The sequence below is a fragment of the Argentina silus genome (assembly GCF_951799395.1).
Source record: "Argentina silus genome assembly, chromosome: Y".
NCBI classification, from domain to species: Eukaryota; Metazoa; Chordata; class Actinopteri; order Argentiniformes; family Argentinidae; genus Argentina; species Argentina silus.
The window spans coordinates 15569370-15593229 of record NC_139654.1 but is presented as its reverse complement, the minus strand read 5'-3'; the positions used below and the strand labels follow the sequence as shown (position 1 = coordinate 15593229).

Below are 23860 nucleotides of genomic sequence, written 5' to 3'. Positions count from 1 at the left end.
GTTGGGCTAAGACCAGCCTCTCGAAGCACTTCATGATGATGGGCGTGAGTGCCACTGGTCGGAAGTCATTTAAGCTCGTTGCAGTGGAGTGTTTTGGCACCGGCACGATGGAGGTGGTTTTGAAGCACGCGGGGACAGCTGCTTGGGCTAGGGACAGGTTGAATATGTCAGTCCAAACCTTAGTCAGCTGCACAGCGCAGGCCCTGAGGACGCGTCCGGGAATCCCATCAGGACCAGCAGCCTTGCGTGCGTTAGTCCTGCTCAGTGCCGCACACACGTCGGTGGGAGATAGAGTGAGGGGCTGGTGATCCGCAGGGAGCACAGCCTTGATGGCCACCTCCTTGTTGTCCCTGTCAAAGCGGCCGTAGAAGTGGTTCAGCTCATCAGGGAGGGAGGCGTCAACGGAGAGGGGTGAGGTGTTAGTTGTTTTGTAGTCTGTGATGGCCTGGATGCCCTGCCACATGCGTCGGGGGTCAGAGTTGTTTCTGAAGTGATCCTCTATCCTCAGCTTGTGGTTGTGCTTGGCCTTTTTGATGCCCCTCTGCAGATTAGCCCTGGATGAGCTATAGGCCCGAGCATCCCCTGATCTGAAGGCAATGTCGCGTGCCTTCAGCAGGAGTCGGACCTCACTGTTCATCCATGGCTTCTGATTAGGGAAAGTGGTGATCCGCTTGAGTGTGGTGACACTGCTGATGTTGGAATTGATGTAGTCCAAAACAGATGAGGCATATGAATCAATGTCCGTGTGGGAGTCATGGGTGGCCTGAGTGGCAAACACACCCCAGTCAGTGTTTCCAAAACGCTGCTGGAGCGCTGAGTCAGCTCCCTCTGGCCAGACCTTGACTGTCCTCACTGTAGGTTTCACTCGTTTGATGAGTGCTGAGTACTTGGGCAGTAGGAACAATGAGAGGTGGTCTGATTGACCTAGGTGGGGGAGGGGAACGGCTTTGTACGCCTCAGCCATGCTGGTGTATACTTGGTCCAATGTCCTGTCTCCTCTGGTGGGGCATGAGACATTTCGGTGGAATTTGGGCAGTACAGTCTTTAGGTTGGAGTGATTGAAGTCACCCGCGACAATGAAGGCTGCCTCGGGATGCAGAGTCTGTTGTTTGCTAATGGCAGCATGCAGTTCTTTCATAGCAATCTTAGCATTAGCATCCGGGGGGATATAGGCTGCCGTGATAACAGTAGACGTGAACTCTCTGGGCAGATAGAAAGGTCTACACTTAACCATGAGAAACTCCAGGTTAGCTGAGCAGTGACTCTCGGTGATGGTAGTGTCCGTGCACCACGTCTTGTTAACATAAATGCACAAACCTCCACCTCTGGTCTTACCGGAGTCGCCTGCTGTTCTGTCTGCTCGGAGAACGCAGCGCCCTGCTAGCTCGATAGCGTTGTCGGGAACCTCGCTGTTGAGCCAGGTTTCAGTGAAAACCATGATGTTACAGTCCATAATCCATTTGTGGGTGGTGATCCGCAGCCGCAGTTCATCCATCTTGTTTGCCAGGGAACGAACATTAGCAAGGAAAAGGCTAGGTAGTGAGAGTCGGTGTGGAGTTAGCTTTAGCCTAGCTCTCAGCCAGGGCTAACCTGCAGAGGGGTATCAAAAAGGCCAAGCACAACCACAAGCTGAGGATTGAGGATCACTTCAAGAACAACTCTGACCCCCGGCGCATGTGGCAGGGCATCCAGGCCATCACAGACTACAAACCAACTAACACCTCACCCCTCTCCGTCGACGCCTCCCTCCCTGATGAGCTGAACCACTTCTATGGCCGCTTTGACAGGGACAACAAGGAGGTGGCCATCAAGGCTGTGCTCCCTGCGGATCACCAGCCCCTCACTCTATCTCCCACCGACGTGTGTGCGGCACTGAGCAGGACTAATGCACGCAAGGCTGCTGGTCCTGATGGGATCCCCGGACGCGTCCTCAGGGCCTGTGCTGTGCAGCTGACTGAGGTTTGGACTGACATATTCAACCTGTCCCTAGCCCAAGCAGCTGTCCCCGCGTGCTTCAAAACCACCTCCATCGTGCCGGTGCCAAAACACTCCACTGCAACGAGCTTAAATGACTTCCGACTAGTGGCACTCACGCCCATCATCATGAAGTGCTTCAAGAGGCTGGTCTTAGCTCAACTCAAGACCTGCCTACCACCCACACTGGACCCCTTTCAATTCGCCTACCGGCAGAACAGGAGTACAGAGGATGCCATTTCAACGGCACTTCACTCCGCCCTGTCCCACCTCGACAAGACTAACTCTTATGTGAGAATGCTGTTTATTGACTTCAGTTCAGCATTCAACACCATCATCCCCTCCAAAATGATCTCCAAACTCAGGCAACTGGGCATCAACTCCTCCCTCTGCAACTGGATTCTAGACTTCCTAACCAACAGGCCGCAGTCTGTTAGGCTACACAACAACACCTCCTCAACCCTCACCCTGAACACCGGCGTTCCACAAGGCTGTGTGCTGAGCCCCCTCCTTTACTCCCTCTTCACCTACGACTGCACACCTGTACATGGCTCTAACACCATTGTTAAGTTTGCAGACGACACAACGGTGATCGGTCTCATCAGCAACAACGATGAGTCGGCCTACAGGGAGGAGGTCCAGCACCTAACAGTGTGGTGCAATGACAATAACCTGGCTCTCAACACCAGGAAGACCAAAGAGCTCATTGTGGACTTCAGGAAGTCTAAAGCTGGCGCACACACCCCCATCCTCATCAACGGGACTGAGGTGGAGCGAGTCACCAGCTTCAAGTTTCTGGGTGTCCACATCTCTGAGTACCTCTCCTGGACCCTCAACACCTCCACCCTGATAAAGAAGGCTCACCAGCGTCTCTTCTTCCTGAGGAGACTAAAGAAGGTCCACCTGTGTCCTCAGATCCTGGTGAACTTCTACCGCTGCACCATCGAGAGCATCCTCACCGTTTGGTATGGCAACTGCTCGGCATCTGACCGGAAAGCTCTGCAGAGGGTGGTGAAAACTGCCCAACGCATCACCGGTTCCTCACTCCCCTCCATTGAGGCTGTCCAGAGCAAACGATGCTTGCATAAGGCACGCAGCATCGTCAAGGACACTTCTCACCCCAACCATAGACTGTTCACCCCACTCCCATCCTGGAGGCGCTACAGGTCTCCGCATCCGAACCAGCAGGTTCAGAGGCAGCTTCTTCCCTGCGGCTGTCACCCTACTGAACTCGAACACTGCACCTACGTGACAACCTACCAACCCCTGCAACCCCCCCCCCCCACCCGGACAATTGCACTATTACTCCCCTCCCCTGCTCTTACTCAATACCACTGCTCTTCTGTACATATCTGTCCATACTGTTCATAATGCACATATCCCTATATTTTCTTTAATATTACTGTTAATACACTGCACATACTGTACATACGGCATTCCATATTTATATTTATTCTGCTATCTACCTTATGTTACTGTTAAAACATATATACTGCTAGACTGCATTACCTATACAGCTGATATGCTGCTACACTGTTCATACTGTAACTTATTTATTCTGCTTATAATGCTACTGCTACTCATATACTGCTTACACTGCACTACTATATTATACTGCACTACTTACTGCTCATATATTGCACTACCTGTAGATACTGTTCATTGCACTTTCTGGTATTTTGCACTTCTGGTTAGACGCTAACTGCATTTCGTTGTCTCTGTACTTGTACTCTGCACAATGACAATAAAGTTGAATCTAATCTAATCTAATTTTATAGTAATCCTATAGGGTAAGAGTAGTGCAATTGTCCGGGGGGGGTGTAGGGGTTGGTAGGTTGTCACCTAGGTGCAGAGTTAGAGTTCAGTAGGGTGACAGCCGCAGGGAAGAAGCTTCCTCTGAACCTGCTGGTTCGGGTGCGGAGAGACCTGTAACGCCTCCCGGAGGGGAGTGGGATGAACAGTCTGTGGTTGGGGTGAGAAATGTCCTTGACAATGCTGCATGCCTTACGCAAGCATCGTTTGCCCTGGACAGCCTCAATGGAGGGGAGTGAGGAACCCGTGATGCGTTGGGCAGTTTTAACCACCCTCTGCAGTGCTTTCCAGTCAGAGGCAGAGCAGTTGCCATACCATACTGTGACACAGTTGGTGAGGATGCTCTCGATGGTGTAGCGGTAGAAGTTCACCAGGATCTGAGGAGACAGATGGACCTTCTTTAGTCTCCTCAGGAAGAAGAGACGCTGGTGAGCCTTCTTGATCAGGGTAGAGGTGTTGAGGCTCATTACACTCAGCCAAAAACACTACAATGGGAAAGTCTAAGGAGCTCAGCACGGATCTGAAAAAGCGCATCATTGACTTGAACAAGTCAGGAAAGTCACTTGGAGCCATTTCAAAGCAGCTACAGGTCCCAAGATCAACTGTGCAAACAATTGTTTGTAAGTATAAAATGCATGGCACAGTTGTGTCACTGCCACGATCAGGAAGAAAACTCAAGCTATCACCTGCTGCTGAGAGAAAATTGGTCAGGATGGTCAAGAGTCAACCAAGAACCACCAAAAAGCAGGTCTGCCATGAATTAGAAGCTGCTGGAACACAGGTGTCAGTGTCCACAGTCAAGCGTGTTTTACATCGCCATGGGCTGAGAGGCTGCCTTGCAAGAAGGAAGCTGTTGCTCCAGAAGCGGCACCTTAAGGCTCGACTGAAGTTTGCTGCTGATCGCATGGACAAAGAAAAGGCCTTCTGGAGGAAAGTTCTGTGGTCAGATGAAACAAAAATTGAGCTATTTGGCCACATTGACCAGAAATATGTTTGGAGGAGAGAAGGTGAGGCCTTTCACCCCAAGAACACCATACCTACCGTCAAGCATGGTGGTGGTAGTATTATGCTATGGGCCTGTTTTGCTGCCAGTGGAACTGGTGCTTTACAGAAAGTAAATGGAATAATGAAGAAGGAGAATTACCTCCAAATTCTTCAGGAAAATCTAAAATTATCAGCCAGAAGGTTGGGTCTTGGACGTATTTGAGTGTTCCAACAGGACAATGACCCCAAACACACATCAAACGTGGTAAAGGAATGGTTAAATCAGGCTAGGATTAAGGTCTTAGAATGGCCTTCACAAAGTCCTGACTTAAACCCCATCGAGAACATGTGGAGTGTGCTGAAGAAACAAGTCCGTGTCAGAAAGCCAACGAATTTAGTTGAACTGCACCGATTCTGTCAAGAGGAGTGGTCAAAGATTCAGATATTTTAAACAAATATTAGCATTGCTATATGCTAATATTTGCTATATTTTTGACCCAGCAGATTTTGTCACATTTTCAGAAGACCCATAATAAATTCATAAAAGAACCAAACTTCATGAAGTATGTGCTCCAATCAATCCATCACAGAAAAATAAGAGTTGTAGAAATGATTGGAAACTCAAGACTGCCATGACATACATGTTCTTTAAAAGTGTATGTAAACTTCTGACCACAACTGTAGTTCTGAACAATTAGTCCAATAGATGTACATCGTATTTGAGGTCGTCCAACACATTGATAAGCAGTTCAGTAATGTATCAAGCCATTGCAGGGTTGCTCTAGAATGACAACCCCTGTCGTAAGACAATGATATCAAGGAGGTATTAATAAAGTAATTAGGAAAGTGTTTTTTATAAAAAATAAAGTATTGGTCATCTGTTACTGCTCTTTTGTCTGGGCTCCGTGGTCAGGGGTGTCTGTGTGTTCAGTGTTTCAGTCTCAGACTTCACAGCCATCATTGATGGTTCCTACCCACAGGTAACCATTAATGGCGTGTGTGTGTTGTTGTAGTCTAATTAAGGGGAAATGATACAGCCACTTCCTATAAGCACCAATATCTTCACAGTGCCATTTTTGATACAGTTGACATTTTTCCTCAGCGTTGATGCTTTGTCCAGGTTAGTCACAATTGAGGCAGGCTCCACATAGCCATTGACAAAGAAAACGACTTTATGCAGCTGTGGGGGGACATGCAGCGTTCGGCCTGTAGAGGGAGCTACAGGACCGTGGCCAGGGTTGTGTCGGCGAGGCTTCGTTGCACACCTGTTGCAAATGAAGCCTGGTTGGCTAGTGCTTAACGTGTGTGCCTTTGTCATTTCAGTAGAGGGGCTGGGAACGGCGGAGCAGGAGAAAGCTGGAGGCTACAAGACGACTGGAAAGTCGGAGCGATATTACAATTTGTAAAATACGAACTACTGCTTGAATAAACGGGTTATTCCCTCAACCACACACTGCGTCTGCCTCTGACGAACGAACATTACTACATTGGCGCCCAACCTGAGGCCGGAGGCATGGAGACGCTAGCAACGGCGATTTCAAGGATATCGCTGATCCTGGAGCAGCAGACCATCCTGCAACAGACCCAGCAGGCCGCGGTGGGAGAGATGACAGCGGCGAGGGCTGAGGACCGTGCCCTCCTCCAGGACCTCGCCAGGGCCATCAAGCTGGCGCCGGAGACCGGGTCGGCACAAGGTCCCCCCAAGGTCCATCTACAGAAAATGGGGGACCTGGACGACCCGGAGGCGTTCCTCGCGGTGTTTGAAAGGACGGCGAGGATCTCGGGGTGGCCGGACAGAGAGTGGGCCTACCATCTGCTGCCCCTCCTGTCAGGGGAGGCGCAGCTCGCGGCCCACAGCCTACCAGCGGCCGCCCAACGGGACTACCCGTCCCTGGCCCTCACACCGGAGGAGCACCGTCGCCGGATTCGGGCCCTGACTATGGAGGAGGGGAGCCAGCCCTTCGCCTACGCCCAGCGGCTGCGGGACAGCGCGTGGCGGTGGCTGGACCCAGGGAACAGCTCGGCGGAGGAGGTCGGGTACCGGGTAGTTCTGGAACAGTTCCTCACTGGGCTCCCGGCCCGAACCGCCGCCTGGGTCCAGTGCCACCGCCCCCAGGATCTCGAGACCGCCGTGGGATTAGCGGAGGACCATCTCTTCCTCCCACCGCGGGGGCTGCAACGACCAACCCCGGCCCCGCGCCAGGGGGCGGGGGGCCGGCGCCCAGGAGGAGCCGAGGGACAAGAAGGGGAAAGGCCGGCGCCCGCCCAGAGGACGAGATGGCAGGGGCACACCCATCCAGAGCCAACTATGGCCCCACAGGTAGCACCCCGAGCAACAGGGGGGGTGTGTTGGCGGTGCGGACGGCCGGGCCATGTGCAGGCCGAGTGCCCGGCGATGGAGGTGGGGCAGGTCGTCCGCATCAGCGACATACCGGGCCCTCCCCCCGGACCAGGAGCGGCGTATCGTGTTCCGGTAAGGATACAGCATGATACGCACCAGGCGTTCTTGGATTCGGGCTGCATGCAGTCCATGATCCAGGAGCGCCTGGTTCGGCCGGGGGCATTGTTGAAGGCGTCGAGGGTGTTGGTGAAGTGTGTGCATGGGGACGTTCACGAATATCCTGTGGTCGCTATCGAAATTTATTATGAGGGAAAAAAACATAGTGTACAGGCGGCGGTTAGCCCACGCCTCACGCATCCCCTGGTTCTAGGTGTAGATTGGGAGGGGTTTCCTCAAGCGGTAAAGAGGGCTACCGGGATGCGTGCACGACAGCGAGGGAGGTGTGAGGCGTGTAATGTGCTCTGTGCTGAGGCGGTGCCTCGCGACACTGCCGGGGAGCCGGAGCCGGCGGGGGGGTCTCACCCCGAGATCTCCCCGCCGAACTATCCGCTGCTAGGCGACTTCCCCCTCGAGCAGTCTCGTGACGAGACCCTAAGATCGGCCTTTGACCAAGTGATAGCAATTGATGGTACTTTGGTACGGCCAGACACAGTGCGCGTCCACCCCTATTTTGCGATTATCAGCGACAGGTTATATAGAGTAAGTCGTGACTCACATAGTCAGGAGGAAGTAACCCAGTTGTTGGTTCGCCGCAGCCGCCGCGAAATGGTCTTCCAGGCGTCTCATTTCAACCCCATGGCGGGCCATTTAGGGTATGATAAAACACTGAACCGTATAATGGCTCGATTTTATTGGCCGGGAATTCGGGCAGAGGTGCATAGGTGGTGCGCTTCTTGTCGCGAATGTCAGTTGGTGAATCCCCCGACCATTCCACGGGCCCCCTTGTGGCCCTTACCATTGGTCGAGAACCCATTCGACCGCATTGCGATGGATATTATCGGGCCATTTGATCGGTGTACACAGGGATATCGATTTGTGTTGGTCTTGATAGATTACGCCACCCGATACCCCGAGGCAATACCGCTGCGCAATATCTCTGCCAGGAGTGTAGCGCAGGCATTGTTTCAAGTAATCTCCCGCGTGGAAATCCCGAAAGAGATTCTCACCGATCAGGGCACTCATTTTATGTCACGCACCCTCAAGGAACTGTATGGCTTGTTGAACATCAAGGCGATTCGAACCAGTGTTTACCACCCGGCCACTGATGGCCTTTGTGAGCGGTTCAATCGTACCTTGACGTCAATGATCCGGAAGTTTGTACACGAGGATAGTCGGAATTGGCATAAATGGCTAGATCCCCTGTTGTTTGCGGTACGGGAAGTCCCCCAAGCTTCCACCGGGTTTTCCCCGTTTGAATTACTCTACGGGCGTAAGCCCCGGGGTGTCCTCGGCCTTCTTAAAGAAAATTGGGAGGAAGGGTCTAGAGACAGTAAAAATGAGAATCAATACGTCCTGGACTTGCGCACAATGCTCCACGCCCTAGGGGTTATCTCACGCGAGCATTTGCTGCAAGCCCAGGAGCGTCAAAAGCGACTGTACGACAGGGGAACTAACCTGCGAGAGTTTACACCGGGAGATAAGGTGCTCGTACTGTTACCCACCTCCAGCACGAAATTACTAGCGAAGTGGCAAGGGCCGTTTGTGGTCACACGTCGCATGGGGGACGTGGATTACGAGGTAGTACGCTCGGACCGGGGGGATAGCTTGCAGGTGTACCACGTAAATCTCCTAAATGGAACGACGTGGCCACTGTTGCTCTGGCTACAATAATTCCAGAGAGAGATGAGTTCGGTCCGGAAGTTCCAAAATCAAAAGTTAGCACTCCGGTCCGTATTGATAACCATCTCTCTGCTAGCCAGGCCACGGACGTTGCAGATTTGCAAGCTAAGTTCGCGGACATGTTCTCTCCCCTGCCCGGTCGGACCACGCTTATCGACCACCACATAGAAACGCAGCCGGGTTTAACGGTGCGCACGCGTCCCTATAGGTTGCCGGTACACAAACGAGACATTGTGTGCAGGGAATTGGAAGCCATGCTGGAGCTGGGGGTGGTCGAGGAGTCCCGCAGTGACTGGTGTAGCCCCGTCGTGCTTGTCAACAAGCCGGATGGGGCTATACGGTTCGGTGTCGATTATAGACGGGTTAATGCGGTCTCCAAGTTCGATGTCTATCCGATGCCCCGGGTTGACGAGCTCTTGGACCGGCTTGGTACGGCCAAGTACTTCACGACATTGGATTGCACGAAGGGATACTGGCAGATTCCACTCTCGCCGGTATCCCGGGAGAAAACTGCATTCTCCACTCCGCTCGGGCTGTTCCAGTTCACAGTGCTCCCTTTCGGGTTGTTCGGAGCCCCAGCCACTTTTCAGCGCCTCATGGACCGTATTCTGCGGCCGCACTCTGACTATGCTGCAGCCTACCTGGATGACATTGTCATTCACAGTGACACCTGGGCGCAGCATATGCAGAGTGTGGCTGCTGTTCTGCGCTCCCTGAGGCAGGCGGGGCTGATGGCCAACCCGAAAAAGTGCGTGATCAGGCGGAGGGAGAGCCGGTATCTGGGGTACCACTTGGGTCGGGGGGAGGTGCGGCCGCAGATTGAAAAGACTGCGGCCATCGCCGCCTCTCCTCGGCCCAAGACAAAGAAGGAGGTGAGGGCCTTCCTGGGGCTGGCTGGCTATTACCGGCAGTTGGTGCCGGGGTTTTCAGAGCTGGCCAGTCCCTTGACGGACCTCACCCGGAAGGGTGCCCCGGATCCGGTCCAATGGTCGGGCCAGTGCCAGGGGTCGTTTGAGGCCCTTAAGGGAGCTCTTTGTGGAGAAACGGTCCTGTATGCGCCTGATTTTAACCTCCCTTTCTCCCTACAGACGGACGCGTCGGATAGAGGGCTGGGAGCAGTGCTGACCCAGCGCGTGGAGGGGGCTGACCGGCCGGTGCTGTACCTGAGCCGCAAGCTTTCGGAGAGGGAGGGCCGGTACAGCACGGTGGAGAAGGAGTGCCTGGCCATCAAGTGGGCGGTCGGCGCCCTCCGCTACTACCTGCTGGGTCGCGCTTTCACCCTCTACTCCGACCATGCTCCCCTCCAGTGGCTCCACCGCATGAAGGATGTGAACGCGAGGATCACCCGGTGGTACCTCGCGTTGCAGCCCTTCAACTTTTCGGTCGTGCACAGACCGGGGGCGCAGATGGTCGTGGCAGACTTCCTCTCCCGTGCGGGGGGGGGGGAGTAGGTTGTCGGCCGTCGGGTCCCCGGCCTGTGTCGGGCGGTGGGGGTATGTGGGGGGACATGCAGCGTTCGGCCTGTAGAGGGAGCTACAGGACCGTGGCCAGGGTTGTGTCGGCGAGGCTTCGTTGCACACCTGTTGCAAATGAAGCCTGGTTGGCTAGTGCTTAACGTGTGTGCCTTTGTCATTTCAGTAGAGGGGCTGGGAACGGCGGAGCAGGAGAAAGCTGGAGGCTACAAGACGACTGGAAAGTCGGAGCGATATTACGATTTGTAAAATACGAACTACTGCTTGAATAAACGGGTTATTCCCTCAACCACACACTGCGTCTGCCTCTGACGAACGAACATTACTACAGCAGCATTTAATGAATTGCAAATATATACAGTGCCCAGTAATGGGATTTTTTCTTCTTTAGGCTCTACACTCCAAAAGTTTGGATCTGAAATCAAACAATTACTATAAGGTTAAAATAGAGATTCCCAGCTTTAATTTGATGGTATTGATATACATATTGTTTTCACCATTGCATCCCCCTATATTTCAGGGTACCCAAAAGTAACAGATTGATGACATGTCCAAATTAAGCAGTATTAAGTTCAGTATTTGGTCGGCAATCCTTTGCATGCAATTAACTGCCTGATGTCTGCGACCCATTGACCCCACCAGACGCTGGGTATCTTCTCTGCCGGGAAGTTGTTGAAAATCTTAACAGGAAATGAAATGCATGTTCAATTGGATTTAAATCTGAAGATTGACTCGGCCAGTCAAGCTTTTTGGCCCTGAACAACTTTTTGGGCCATTGTCTTACTGTTTGATGAATTGAACTGTTTGATCATCCAATGCATTGGGAGGTATTTGCTTGCACTCAAGCAGACAAGATGTTTCTATACACTTCAGAATTCATTCTGCTGCTGCCGTCAACAGTTACAATCATAAATAAAGACAAGTGAGCCAGTTCTAGTGGCAGCTACAGTGCATTCGGAAAGTATTCAGACCCCTACACTTTTTCCAAATTTTGTGATGTTACAGCCTGATTCTAAAATGGATTAAACATCAATCTACACACAATACCCCATATTGACTAAGCGAAAACAGGTTTTTAGAAATGTTTGCTCATTTATTAAACATAGAGTGAGTGGTCAGACGGAAGCCACTCCTCAGTAAAAAGCACATGACAGCCCGCTTGGAGTTTGCCAAAAGGCACCAAAAGGACTCTCAGACCATGAGAAACAAGATTCTCTGGTCTGATGAAACCAAGATTGAACTCTTCGGCCTGAATGCCAAGCGTCATGTCTGGAGGAAACCAGGCACCGCTCATCACCTGGCCAATACCATCCCTACGGTGAAGCATGGTGGTGGCAGCATCATGCTGTGGGGATGTTTTTCAGTGGCAGGGACTGGGAGACTAGTCAGGATTGAGGAAAAGATGAACAGAGCAAAGTACAGAGAGATCCTTTATGAAAACCTGCTCCAGAGCGCTCAGGACCCCAGACTGGGGCGAAGGTTCACCTTCCAACAGGACAACAACCCTAAGCACACAGCTAAGACAATGCAGGAGTGGCTTCGGGAGAAGTCTCTGAATGTCCTTGAGTGGCCCAGCCAGAGCCCGGACTTGAACCTCTCTGGAAAGACCTGAAAATAGCTGTGCACCAACGCTCCCCATCCAACCTGACAGAGCTTGAGAGGATCTGCAGAGAAGAATGGGAGAAACTCCCCAAATACAGGTGTGCCAAGCTTGTAGCATTGTGATGGAGATCAGTCCATCACGGGTTGGGAGTGTATGGGTGTGTTTGTGTGCAGGGGTATATGTTGTGTTTAGGTGCTTGTGCAACGCAGGGGAGGACTCATGGGTCTGCGGTTGTTGGGCAGTCATGAGGTGCGGTTCTGCAAAGAATAAAAGGTATGAGTACGCTGCTAACACATTGGTATTGATAGCTGTAAATAACATTAACTATAAATAACATTTGAGTTATTGTGAAACATTGGTATTCTATATTTTACATTGTACAGTCATGAGAAAAAGTTAGGACACCCCCCAAAATATTAAGTTATTCTCTTAAAAATATGGACATATCAATATGTTATCTTCTTTCTAACAATGTCTATAGATAAAGGGGATGTAATTGAACAAAAAACTATGAAAATGTAACTTTGTAATCATTTATTTAACGAAAAATTAACAATAATGCCAATTCCTACTGAGGAAAAAGTTAGGACACCCTATGCCCTAATAGCTAGTATTGCCCCCCTTGGCTGAAATAACCTCAATTAGACGTTTCTTATAACTGTCTACAGGTCTCTGACATCAATTGGGAGAAAGTTTTTCCCACTCCTCCTTGCAGAATTCTTTCAGCTGTGTGATGTTCGAGGGGTGTCTTGCATGCACAGCCAGTTTCAAATCAATCCACAGCATCTCAATAAGATTAAGATCCGGGCTTTGACTTGACCATTCCAGAACTCTCAATTTATTTTTCTTGAGCCATTCCTTGGTAGATTTACTGGAATGTTTTGGGTCATTGTCATGTTGCATGGTCCACATCTGCTTCAGCTTCAACTTTCGAACAGATGGTCTCACATTTTCCTCAAGCACCCTCTGATACAATACAAAATTAATAGTGGATTCTATGATGGTGAGCTGACCAGGCCCTGCTGCAGAAAAGCAGCCCCAAACCATGACATTTCCACCCCCATGCTTCACAGTTGGTATGAGGTTCTTGTTCTCAAATGCTGTCTTGGTTTTGCGCCAAACATGTCTACTCTTACTGTGCCCAAATAGTTCAACTTTGGATTCATCTGTCCAAAGCACATTGTTCCAGAAGTTCTGGTCTTTCTCTAGGTGTTCTCTGGCAAACTTTAGTCTTGCCCTGATGTTTTTTTTTGACAGCAGGGGTTTCCTCCTTGCACACCTCCCATGTAATGCAAACTTGTTCAGTCTCTTTCTTATGGTGGATGCATGTACTTTGACATCAATTGTGGCAAGAGATACCTGTAGGTCTCGTGATGACATTCTGGGATTGTTGGAGACTTCTTTAAGCATCTTTCGGTCAGCTCTTAGGCTGAACTTGCTTGGGCGGCCTGACCTGGCCATGTTGGTGGTGGTTTTAAATGTTCTCCACTTGTAAATTATTTTCCGGACAGTGGAATGGCCAATTTCGAATAGTTTGGAGATCTTTTTATATCCCTTCCCAGACTCATATGCATCTACAATTTTTCTTCTAAAGGCCTCAGAGAGCTCTTTTGATCTCGCCATGGTGATGCAACTCACTTCAACAATCAAGAGCAAACCAAACTAAATATCTGAGGCTTAAATAGGACAGGCTCCTCCAAAATCCTCTGTAACGATGTTCTAATCATTTGCACCTGATGTGGTGCTCTTTATTATAATTTTAGGCATTTTAAGTGGAACTAAATGTGGGGGTGTCCTAACTTTTTCCTCACAAGAAGATTGCATTTCTATTAATTACATTTTACCAATCATTTTTTAAATAATTTGTTTCAGTTGTATTTGTTTAGTTATATTACCTCAATTTTTCAATATTGTTCAAATGAATATCAAATGTCCATATGTTTGAATATGTTGAAGAAGACAAAGGTTTTCATAGGGTGTCCTAATTTTTTCTCATGACTGTATATGGGAGATGAATGAAAGGGAGAATTTGTGTATATACTCACCTGGTTGTGATTGCAGTTCCTGGTTCACCGGCAAAAGGAGTCCTCAAGCCACAGGGACAGCCTATATAGTTCTGGAAGCTCCCATTGTTAATTGAAGGGGGGGAATGGTATTGGTGGCTGGAGAATATTCTGTGTCCTTTGCATTTACTATAGCCTAATAGTGATTGTTTGTTTTTATGTGCCTGTGATACTTGGATGTGTGTGATAGTTATAAAAATAGATGTTAGATTATGTAATTTGATTTGTGTACATTGTGAAGCTCCCCTCTTACTTAGTTTGTCCTGTGTTAATCATGTCACCTGGGAGGGTATTTAAGTGTGGCCATTGGAAGTTTGTTGAGTTTGGTACCAATAAAATGCCCCACAAAGGGTTTTTGCAACACGTCTGCCGCCTCACTGAATCTCCATCCGTGCTAAAGCTTACAAGCATCATACCCAAGAAGACTTGAGGCTGTAATCGCTGCCAAAGGTGCTTCAACAAATTACTGAGTAAAGAGTCTGAATACTTATGTAAATGTGATATTTCAGTTTTTTATTTTTAATAAATTAGCAAACATTTCTAAACCTGTTTTGGCTTTGTCATTATGGGGTATTGTGTGTAGGTTGATAAAAAAAATGAATTTAATCCATTTCAGAATAAGGCTGTAACATAACAAAATGTGGAAAAAGTTAAGGGTCTGAATACTTTCCGAATGCACTGAATACATGCCCAAACCTACCACCCCCTGCACCATGTTTCACAGATGAGGTGCTATGCTGCAGATCCTTTTTTCTCCAAACTTTCCTCTTGCAATCACTTTGGTACACGATATTATACACCTTTTTCCAGATCTCTGCAGGCTTTTTAAGTACTTTTAGCAAACTGTAACCCGACCATCCTTTTTGAGGATAACTCGTGGTTTGCACCTTGCAGTGAAGTATCTGTAGTTTGGCTGGTGAAGTATTCTGCAGATGGTAGTCTCTGATACATTCACGCCTACCTCTGTTCCTGATCTGTGGGACAGTTGTTTTGGGGTTTTTAATTATGGTGGGCATTCTTCGGTCATCCACTGTAGAAGTCTGCGTTGGCCTTCCAGCCTATTTGGAATTGCTGAGCTCACCCCAGATAATTTTTAATGATGTTCCAAACTGTTGACTTTTGGCAAGTCTAAGGTTTAAACCTCTTTGGTCCTCATGACACCAATCGCGAACTCCAAAGGCAAATGCAAAGCCTAGAATCAATACTAGACATTGACAGCTCTCTTATGCCTGTATAAATGATGACACACAGCTGACTTACCAGAAACACCCGTCGAGCCAATTGTCCCATTACTTTTGGGTACCCTAAAATAGGGGGAGTATGCATAAAACGTGGTAATTTCTGAATAGTGAAACCAATATGTACACAAATACCATTAAAAAAAAGAAAGAAAGCGGAGAATCTCTACTTTAACCTCTTAGTAATTGTTTGATTTAAAATCCAAACTTTTGGAGTGTAGAGCCAAAAGAAGAGAAAATGCGTCACTGTCCCATTACTTACACAGGGCACTGTATCTTTTTTTTGCAAACACCTTAGATATAAAATGTGGCTGCACAGTCCAGCACACAGTATCGGAATACCCTTTTTAAACAAGCCATTTTGTTTGAACAAGCTATTGTGTAGCGTAATTGTGCTCTCACTGTGCTAGATTCATTGGGCTGTGGCCAACCTACAGCCTCAAGTTGTCTCTGGAAAACACAGCTGTGTAGACTCTTCAAAGCATAGTTACTAGTAGTAGCCCAGGGGAGGCTGGTGGAGGCAGAACTCAGAGGACGTGCTCATTGTAATGCATGGAATGGAATGAGAAATGTTTGATACCATTCCTCATTCCATTCCATGCATTACAATGAGCCCGATTTCTATTTCCACCAGCCTACCCTGTAGTAGCCACACAGTAGTAGTCCAAGGGGTTGTTCATTCCCTTGCTATCCTCTGTCGACCATTAACCCAGGTAACAGTGCCTACTGTACTACAACCTCTCAGTGTCTCAGTGACCACCAACACAACATCTGTTTGACAAGATGAATGGATCTTGAATGATGAGACTAAAACCACTCCATGACCACAATTTTAATCCCCCCCCCCCCCCCACATCAGAACCATGCTAAATAGAAAATAATTACAATTGACCAACCAATCATCGTTGTCATAACATTTGACTAACCACCCATACAATAACCACACACTCCAAAATTGTTTACCTCCCAATATTATTCTCCTAAAAGACCGGAGGAGAAAAGCTGTGATTCCAATGACCTCAGACTAGCCCAGTGGAACCTACTGGCCAGGCTAGCTAGAGGGCTCTTGATGCATGTGTACTGACTGTACCATTCCTCTTGATTAAAACGTTTGAGTGTGATTGGCTGGACAGTCCATATTCTAACGAGCGTGATGTCATCTATCTCTCTGACTACCCAGCATCCTCATCAACCCAGGGAACCACGTCAAGATGCAGGAAGGAACGCTGGGATTCTTCATTGCCAGTGATGCCAAAGAAGTCAAGAGGTAATGGCGTACGATCACGCCATCAATCACAGTAAAATCACCCAAAAATAACCACGAAAGAAAAGGACGTCTCACTGAGAAGTGTCTGTTCATTCTCTCTGTTATTTCTCTTTCTGGCTGAAACAGTCAAGGATATCTCTCAAATATATATAGATCCGTGTTTTACAGCAGGCAGTCTTATGGAAGGTGCTCAGCCCCCAAAAAGGGCACCCCCCTTTTAAGAAGTTTTTTTCCCCCTTTGCCCCATACTGTGCACGTTCCTGGTGTAGAGTAAGCCAGTTTTATGGCTGGTACTGACTGACAAGGGACCTAAGAGAGGGAGGGATCGGGGACTCACTCAGTGGTCATTGGAGGATATTAACTCTGCTGTTTCTCTCTCAGAGCATTTTTCTACTGCAAAGCTTGTCACGATGACATCACAGACCCCAAACGGATAAAAAAGTGTGGCTGCAAACGACGTGAGTACCCCCCTATAATCACAGCCCCAAACATCCATTGTGGTATCAACAATCAATCTTTGATTTTGTTTATTGTTTAAATCCAAACTAAATGCCGTCCACTTTGTGCATTATTTTGTTGGATTTATTCATTTCATTGCTGTTTTATTTTGAAGTATTGAAAAATCTTGAGTCAATATGTAACAAAGTCCGTTGTACACAGAGGCAGACGCAGCGTTTGGGTTAAGGGAACAGCTTCCCGTTTATTCATTCACGTTCTCACAAAATGTCTCTGGCTTTTCAGCCCTCCCGAACACTCTGCAACTTTCCAGTTGCCGTCTCGTGTCCAGCTTCGCTTCCAGTGTCTCTCTCTCTCTCGCCACTCTCCTCGCCTGCCGAAATGGCAGAAGCACACACATCTTAAACATTCGCCGACGAGACTTAATTCGCAGCAGGTGTGCAACAAAAGTCTCGCCGACACAACCCCGGCCACGGTCCTGTAGCTCCCTCTACAGGCCGAACGCTGCATGTCCCCCCACACAATAATTTCAGGAAATGATGGATTTTGCAAGAACGGTGCACTGAATATGATAATAAGTAATATTACTGTATATCCTTGTGGGGGGACATGCAGCGTTCGGCCTGTAGAGAGAGCTACAGGACCGTGGCCGGGGTTACGGAAACGAGGCTGGTTGTGCACCTGTTGCGAATGAAGCCTCGTTAACGAGATGGTTTAAGATGTGTGTGCCTCTGCTTTTGTAAAAAAGCTGGAAAGCAGCGACTGAAAAGTCGAAGAGGGTTTGAGGGCGAGAGATAAACGAGCGGTGTGAAAAGTGTTAATCAACAGAATTTATCCTTACCACACCTACTGAGTCCGCCTCTGTGTCAAAGGACCTTGTTACATTGGCGCCCAACCTGGGACACAGAGTGAAGGCGGATAAAGAAATATGGAGACATTAAGCGCGGCCATCGCCAGGATGACCCTCATCCTGGAGCAGCAGGCCCACCTGCAGCAGGAGCAGCAGTCCGCGGTGGGAGAGATGGTGACAACGAGGGCTGAGGACCGTGCCCTCCTCCGGGAGCTCGTCGGGGCCATCAAGGCGGGACCGGCGCCCGGGTCGGCACAAGGTCCCCCCAAGGTCCACCTCCAGAAAATGGGGGACCTGGACGACCCGGAGGCGTTCCTGGCGGTGTTCGAGGGGACGGCGAGTGGGCGTACAATCTGCTGCCCCTCCTGTCAGATGAGGCGCAGCTCGCTGCCCACAGCCTGCCAGCGGCCGCCCAGCGGGATTATCCCTCCCTAGCCCGGGCAATTCGAGACTGCCTGGGCCTCACCCCGGAGGAACACCGTCGCCGATTCCGGGCCCTGACGATGGAGGAGGGGAGCCGACCATCTTTCTCTCCCGCCACGGGAGCCCCGGCGACCAACCCCGGCCCCGCGCCCGGAAGGAGCCGTGGTGCCGGACGAGGAGAGGCCGGCGCCTGCCCCGAGGACGAGATGGCAGAGGCAGGCATGTCAAGAACCAGCCCTGGCCCCACAGGAAGCACCCCGAGCGGCAGGGGGGGTGTGTTGGCGCTGCGGGCGGCCGGGCCATTTCCAGGCGAATTGCCCAGTGATGGAGGTGGGGCAGGTCGTCCGCATTGGCAACATACCGGGCCCTCCCCCCGGACCAGGAGAGGCGTATTGTGTTCCGGTAAGGATACAACACGATACGCACCAGGCGTTCTTGAATTCGGGCTGCATGCAGTCCATGATCCAGGAGCGCCTGGTTCGACCGGGGGCATTGTTAAAGGCATCGAGGGTGTTGGTGAAGTGTGTGCATGGGGACATTCACGAATACCCTGTGGTCGCTATCGAAATTCATTATGAGGGAAAAAAGCATAGTGTATAGGCGGCGGTTAGCCCACACCTCACGCATCCCCTTGTTCTGGGTGTAGATTGGGAGGGGTTTCCTCAAGCGGTAAAGCGGGCTACCGGGGTGCGTGCACGACATAGAGGGAGGTGTGAGGCGTGTAATGTGCTCTGTGCTGAGGCGGTGCCTCGCGACACTGCCGAGGAGCCGGAGCCGGCAGGGGGGTCTCAACCCGAGATTTCCCCGCCGAACTACCCGCTGCTAGGTGACTTCCCCTTCGAGCAGTCTCGTGACGAGACCCTACGATCGGCCTATGACCAAGTGATAGCGATTGATGGTACTTTGGTACGGCCAGACACAGTGCGCGCCCACCCCTATTTTGCGATCATCAGCGACAGGTTATACCGAGTGAGTCGTGACTCGCATAGTCAGGAGGAAGAAACCCAGTTGTTGGTTCCCCGTAGCCGCCGGGAAATGGTTTTCCAGGTGGTTCATTTCAACCCCATGGCGGGCGATTTAGGTTATGATAAGACACTGAACCGTATAATGGCTCGATTTTATTGGCCGGGAATTCGGGCAGTGGTGCGTAGGTGGTGCGCTTCCTGTCACGAATGTCAATTAGTAAATCCCCCAGCCATTCCCCGGGCCCCGTTGCGGCCCTTACCATTGGTCGAGAACCCATTCGACCGCATTGCCATGGATATTATCGGGCCATTTGATCGGTGTACACGGGTATCGATTTGTGTTGGTCGTGATAGATTACGCAACCCGATACCCCGAGGCAATACCGCTGCGCAATATTTCTGCCAGGAGTGTAGCGCAGGCATTGTTTCAAGAATCCCGAAAGAGATTCTCACCGACCAGGCCACCAATTTTATGTCACGCACCCTCAAGGAACTGTACGGGTTGTTGAACATCAAGGCGATTCGAACCAGTGTTTACCACCCGGCCATGGATGGCCTTCGTGAGCGGTTCAATCGGACCTTGAAATCAATGATCCGGAAGTTTGTGCACGAGGATAGTCGGAATTGGCATAAATGGCTAGATCCCCTGCTGTTTGCGGTACGGGAAGTCCCCCAAGCTTCCACCGGGTTTTCCCCGTTTGAATTACTCTATGGGCGTAAGCCCCGGGGTGTCCTAGACCTTCTTAAAGAAAATTGGGAGGAAGATGAGATTCAGTACGTCCTGGACTTGCGCACAAAGCTCCACGCCCTAGGGGTTATCTCACGCGAGCATTTGCAGCAAGCCCAGGAGCGTCAAAAGCGCCTCTACGACAGGGGAACTAACCTGCGAGAATTTTCACCGGGAGACAAGGTGCTCGTACTGTTACCCACCTCCAGCACGAAATTACTCGCGAAGTGGCAAGGGCCGTTTGTGGTCACACGTCGCATGGGGGACGTGGATTATGAGGTAGTTCGCTCGGACCGGGGGGATAGCTTGCAGGTGTATCACGTAAATCTCCTTAAAAAATGGAACGACGTGGTCACTGTTGCTCTGGCTACAATAATTCCAGAGAGAGATGAGTTCGGACCGGAAGTCCCAAAATCAAAAATTAGCACTCTGGTCGGTATTGATAACCATCTCTCTGCTAGCCAGGCCACGGAGTTGCAGATTTGCAAGCTAGGTTCGCTGACGTGTTCTCTCCCCTGCCCGGTCGGACTACGCTTATCGACCACCATATAGAAACGCAGCCGGGTTTAACGGTGCGCACGCGTCCCTATAGGTTGCCGGTACACAAACGAGACATTGTGTGCAAGTAATTGGAAGCCATGCTGGAGCTGGGTGTGGTCGAGGAGTCCCGCAGTGACTGGTGTAGCCCCATCGTGCTTGTCAACAAGCCGGATGGGTCTATACGGTTCTGTGTGGATTATAGAAGGGTTAATGCGGTCTCCAAATTCGATGCCTACCCGATGCCCCGGGTTGACGAGCTCTTGGACCGGCTTGGCACAGCCAAGTTTTTTACGACATTGGATTGCACGAAGGGATACTGGCAGATTCCCCTCTCACCGGTATCCTGGGAGAAGACTGCATTCTCCACTCCGCTCGGGTTGTATCAGTTCACGGTGCTCCTTTTCGGGTTGTTCGGAGCCCCAGCCACTTTCCAGCGCCTCATGGACCGCATTCTGCGGCCGCACTCTGCCTATGCTGCTGCCTACCTAGATGACATTGTCATTTACAGTGACACCTGGGCGCAGCATGTGCAGCGTGTGGCTGCTGTTCTGAGACAGGCGGGGCTGACGGCCAACCCGAAAAAGTGCGTGATCGGGCGGAGGGAGATCCGGTATCTGGGGTACCACTTGGGTCGAGGGGATGTGCGGCCGCAAGTTGAAAAGACTGCGGCCATCGCCGCCTCTCCGCGGCCCAAGACTAAGAAGGAGGTGAGGGTGTTCCTGGGGCTGGCTGGCTATTATCGGCAGTTCGTGCCGGGGTTTTCAGAGCTGGCCAGTGCCTTGACGGACCTCACCCGGAAGGGTGCCCCGGATCCGGTCCAATGGTCGGGCCAGTGCCAGGGGTCATTCGAGGCCCTAAAGGGCGCTCTTTGTGGAGAAACGGTCCTGTATGTGCCTGATTTTAACCTCCCTTTCTCCCTACAAACGGACGCGTCGGATAGAGGCCTGGGAGCGGGGCTGACCGGCCGGTGCTGTACCTGAGCCGCAAACTGTCGGAGAGGGAGGGCCGGTACAGCACGGTGGAGAAGGAGTGCCTCGCCATCAAGTGGGCGGTCAGCGCCCTCCGCTACTACCTGCTGGGTAGCGCTTTCATCCTGAGCAACATCAACATTGGTTCCCTGCTGACTTCAGTTTTAGTTTTGTCATGTCAGTTGTTGAATACAACAAAACATACACAGACAGTTAATCAGCTCATCAGCAATGCTCAGCTTTTTGCGAAGGATGTCCCTAAGATGGACACTGTAGTACTGTGGATCAGGATAACGGTATTTGTGAAGTCATTCGAGTCAAGCACATGATGTCATTTTGTGCTTGACCACCCGTTTGTCTACCCCCCCCATGGTTCACTAACCAACATGATCACACACTACATGTCCTGTCTTCCCCAGCCTAAAACTCTGAAGTAACAGATCTCCGCATGAACCAGGCAGTCTCACCACCACTCACGTCTGCCACACCTCCAAACTGTTTCTGTACCAAAAACAGTTTCCCCAATCACGTATTTGCTAAGATCTAAGCCGCCTCTCTTTGCATGCTTATAAACGCTCATAAAGCACTTATGCATGCTCTCTCTTTATAGGAGATAACAGTCCCTGATGCCTCTGTGTTCAAGGCCAGGTCTCACTCCCCATTCTCGCCCTGACCAGAAACTGAAATTGGTCACCTCGTTTGTGCTCCTATCCACAGATGTGGTTCATGTGTTTTTGTCCAGTCACAGCAATCTACTTGCTGCTGAAGACATTGGCCATGCCTTATATCTCCTTGAATGCCTCCCTCCCTCCTCCCCACCCCCCTTGCCTCCACTGTCATGTTTTGCCTTTCGACCTGTTATGGCACTATCAGCCTTAGGACACAACTGGATGAGTATTTTCTCCTTTTGCCATAACCTGCTGCTTTTCCTCTCCTCTCATCACATGACTGTAGCCAAGATGTCCGTCTACAAACGAATTAAACTGGCATGTTGTTTTGATTGCTGCCGCTCAGAGCGAGACTGCTCTTGCATGTCAGGCAGTGTACATAGTAACATGGACTCCTCCCTTCAGAGGGCCTACCCACTTTCCTCTGTCTCTGTTCATGATTGCGCAACCACTTTACGTGCCTGTAAGTTCCTCCGCCCAACACATGCTGTTCTATGTCTCTGGTGTGTGTCGTGTCGTGTCGTGCGTGTGTGTGTTATTATTATTATTATTATTATTATTATTGTTGTTGTTGTTGTTAGTATGTATTATTTATGTGGTGGGGTAGTGGTGGTGTTGCTTTGTGCTGCTCCAGTGTAGATGTTAGCTCTGTGGCTAGCACATGCGACATCAGTCGAGCACTTGTGTGGTAGCAGTGCTACATTGGAGAGTTGGTGTTTGGTATATTGTTTCAAATATGATATATACTGTATATAGAGTGCCCTGCGTAAGCAATGGGACAGTGAAGCATTATTTTTTTTCTTTCGGCTCTCCACTACAAAAGTTTGGATTTTAAATGATTTGATTATTTGTGTACATTCAGAAAGTACACCACTTTTTATGCATAGTCCCCCTATTTCAGGGTATCCAAAAGTAATAGGACAAATGTAGCACTCATGTTTAGTATTTGGTGGACAATCCTTTGCATGCAATAACTGCGACCCATTGACCCCCCCAGACGCTGGGTATCTTCTCTGGTGACACTCTGGCCTGTACTGCAGCCATCTTCAGTTGTTGTCTTTTTGCCTAAAATCTTATCATCAGGAAATGAAATGCATGTTAAATTGGATTTAAATCTGAAGATTGACTTGGCCAGTCAAGACCTTTCCACTTTCTGGCCCTGAAAAACTCCCTTGTTGCTATGGCAGTATGTTTTGGGTCATTGTTTTACTGTATGATGTCGCGCCATCCATTGAATTTGCTTACTCGAACATTTGCTTGCACTCGAGCAGACAAGATGTTTCTGTACACTTAAGAATACATTCTGCCGTCTGCAGTTACAATCATCAATTAAGACAAATTAGCAAGTTCTAGTGGCAGCTATACATGCCCAAACCTAACACCCCCTGCAGCATGTTTCACAGATGAGGTGGCATGCTGTAAATCTTGGGCAGATATTTTTTCTCTTTCAGTCACTTTGGTACATGATAATATTCATCTTATCTGTTCACAATACATCAAGACCTCTGCAGGCTTTTTAGGTACTTTGTTTAGCAAACTGTAACCTGACCATCCTTTTTGAGGATAACTAGTGGTTTGTACCTTGCAGTGAAGTGCCTGCAGTTTGGCTGGTGACGTGTTCTGCGGACGGCGGCCTCTGACACATTCACCTACCTCCTGGAGAGTGTTCC

The 23860-nt window shown here is 50.0% G+C and overlaps 1 protein-coding gene across 1 annotated transcript in view; it reads left to right on the top strand.

The window, feature by feature from the left end:
• Positions 1 to 23860, top strand: part of LOC310824004 (calcium-activated potassium channel subunit alpha-1a-like) — a gene marked incomplete at both ends in the record, with an annotated part of 253970 nt that overhangs the window by 195018 nt on the left and 35092 nt on the right. The window contains 2 exons of the mRNA XM_083696912.1: positions 16507 to 16593; positions 16975 to 17051. Coding sequence (XP_083553038.1) covers positions 16507 to 16593; positions 16975 to 17051 — 164 coding nt within the window. The remainder of the gene's footprint in view (positions 1 to 16506; positions 16594 to 16974; positions 17052 to 23860) is intronic.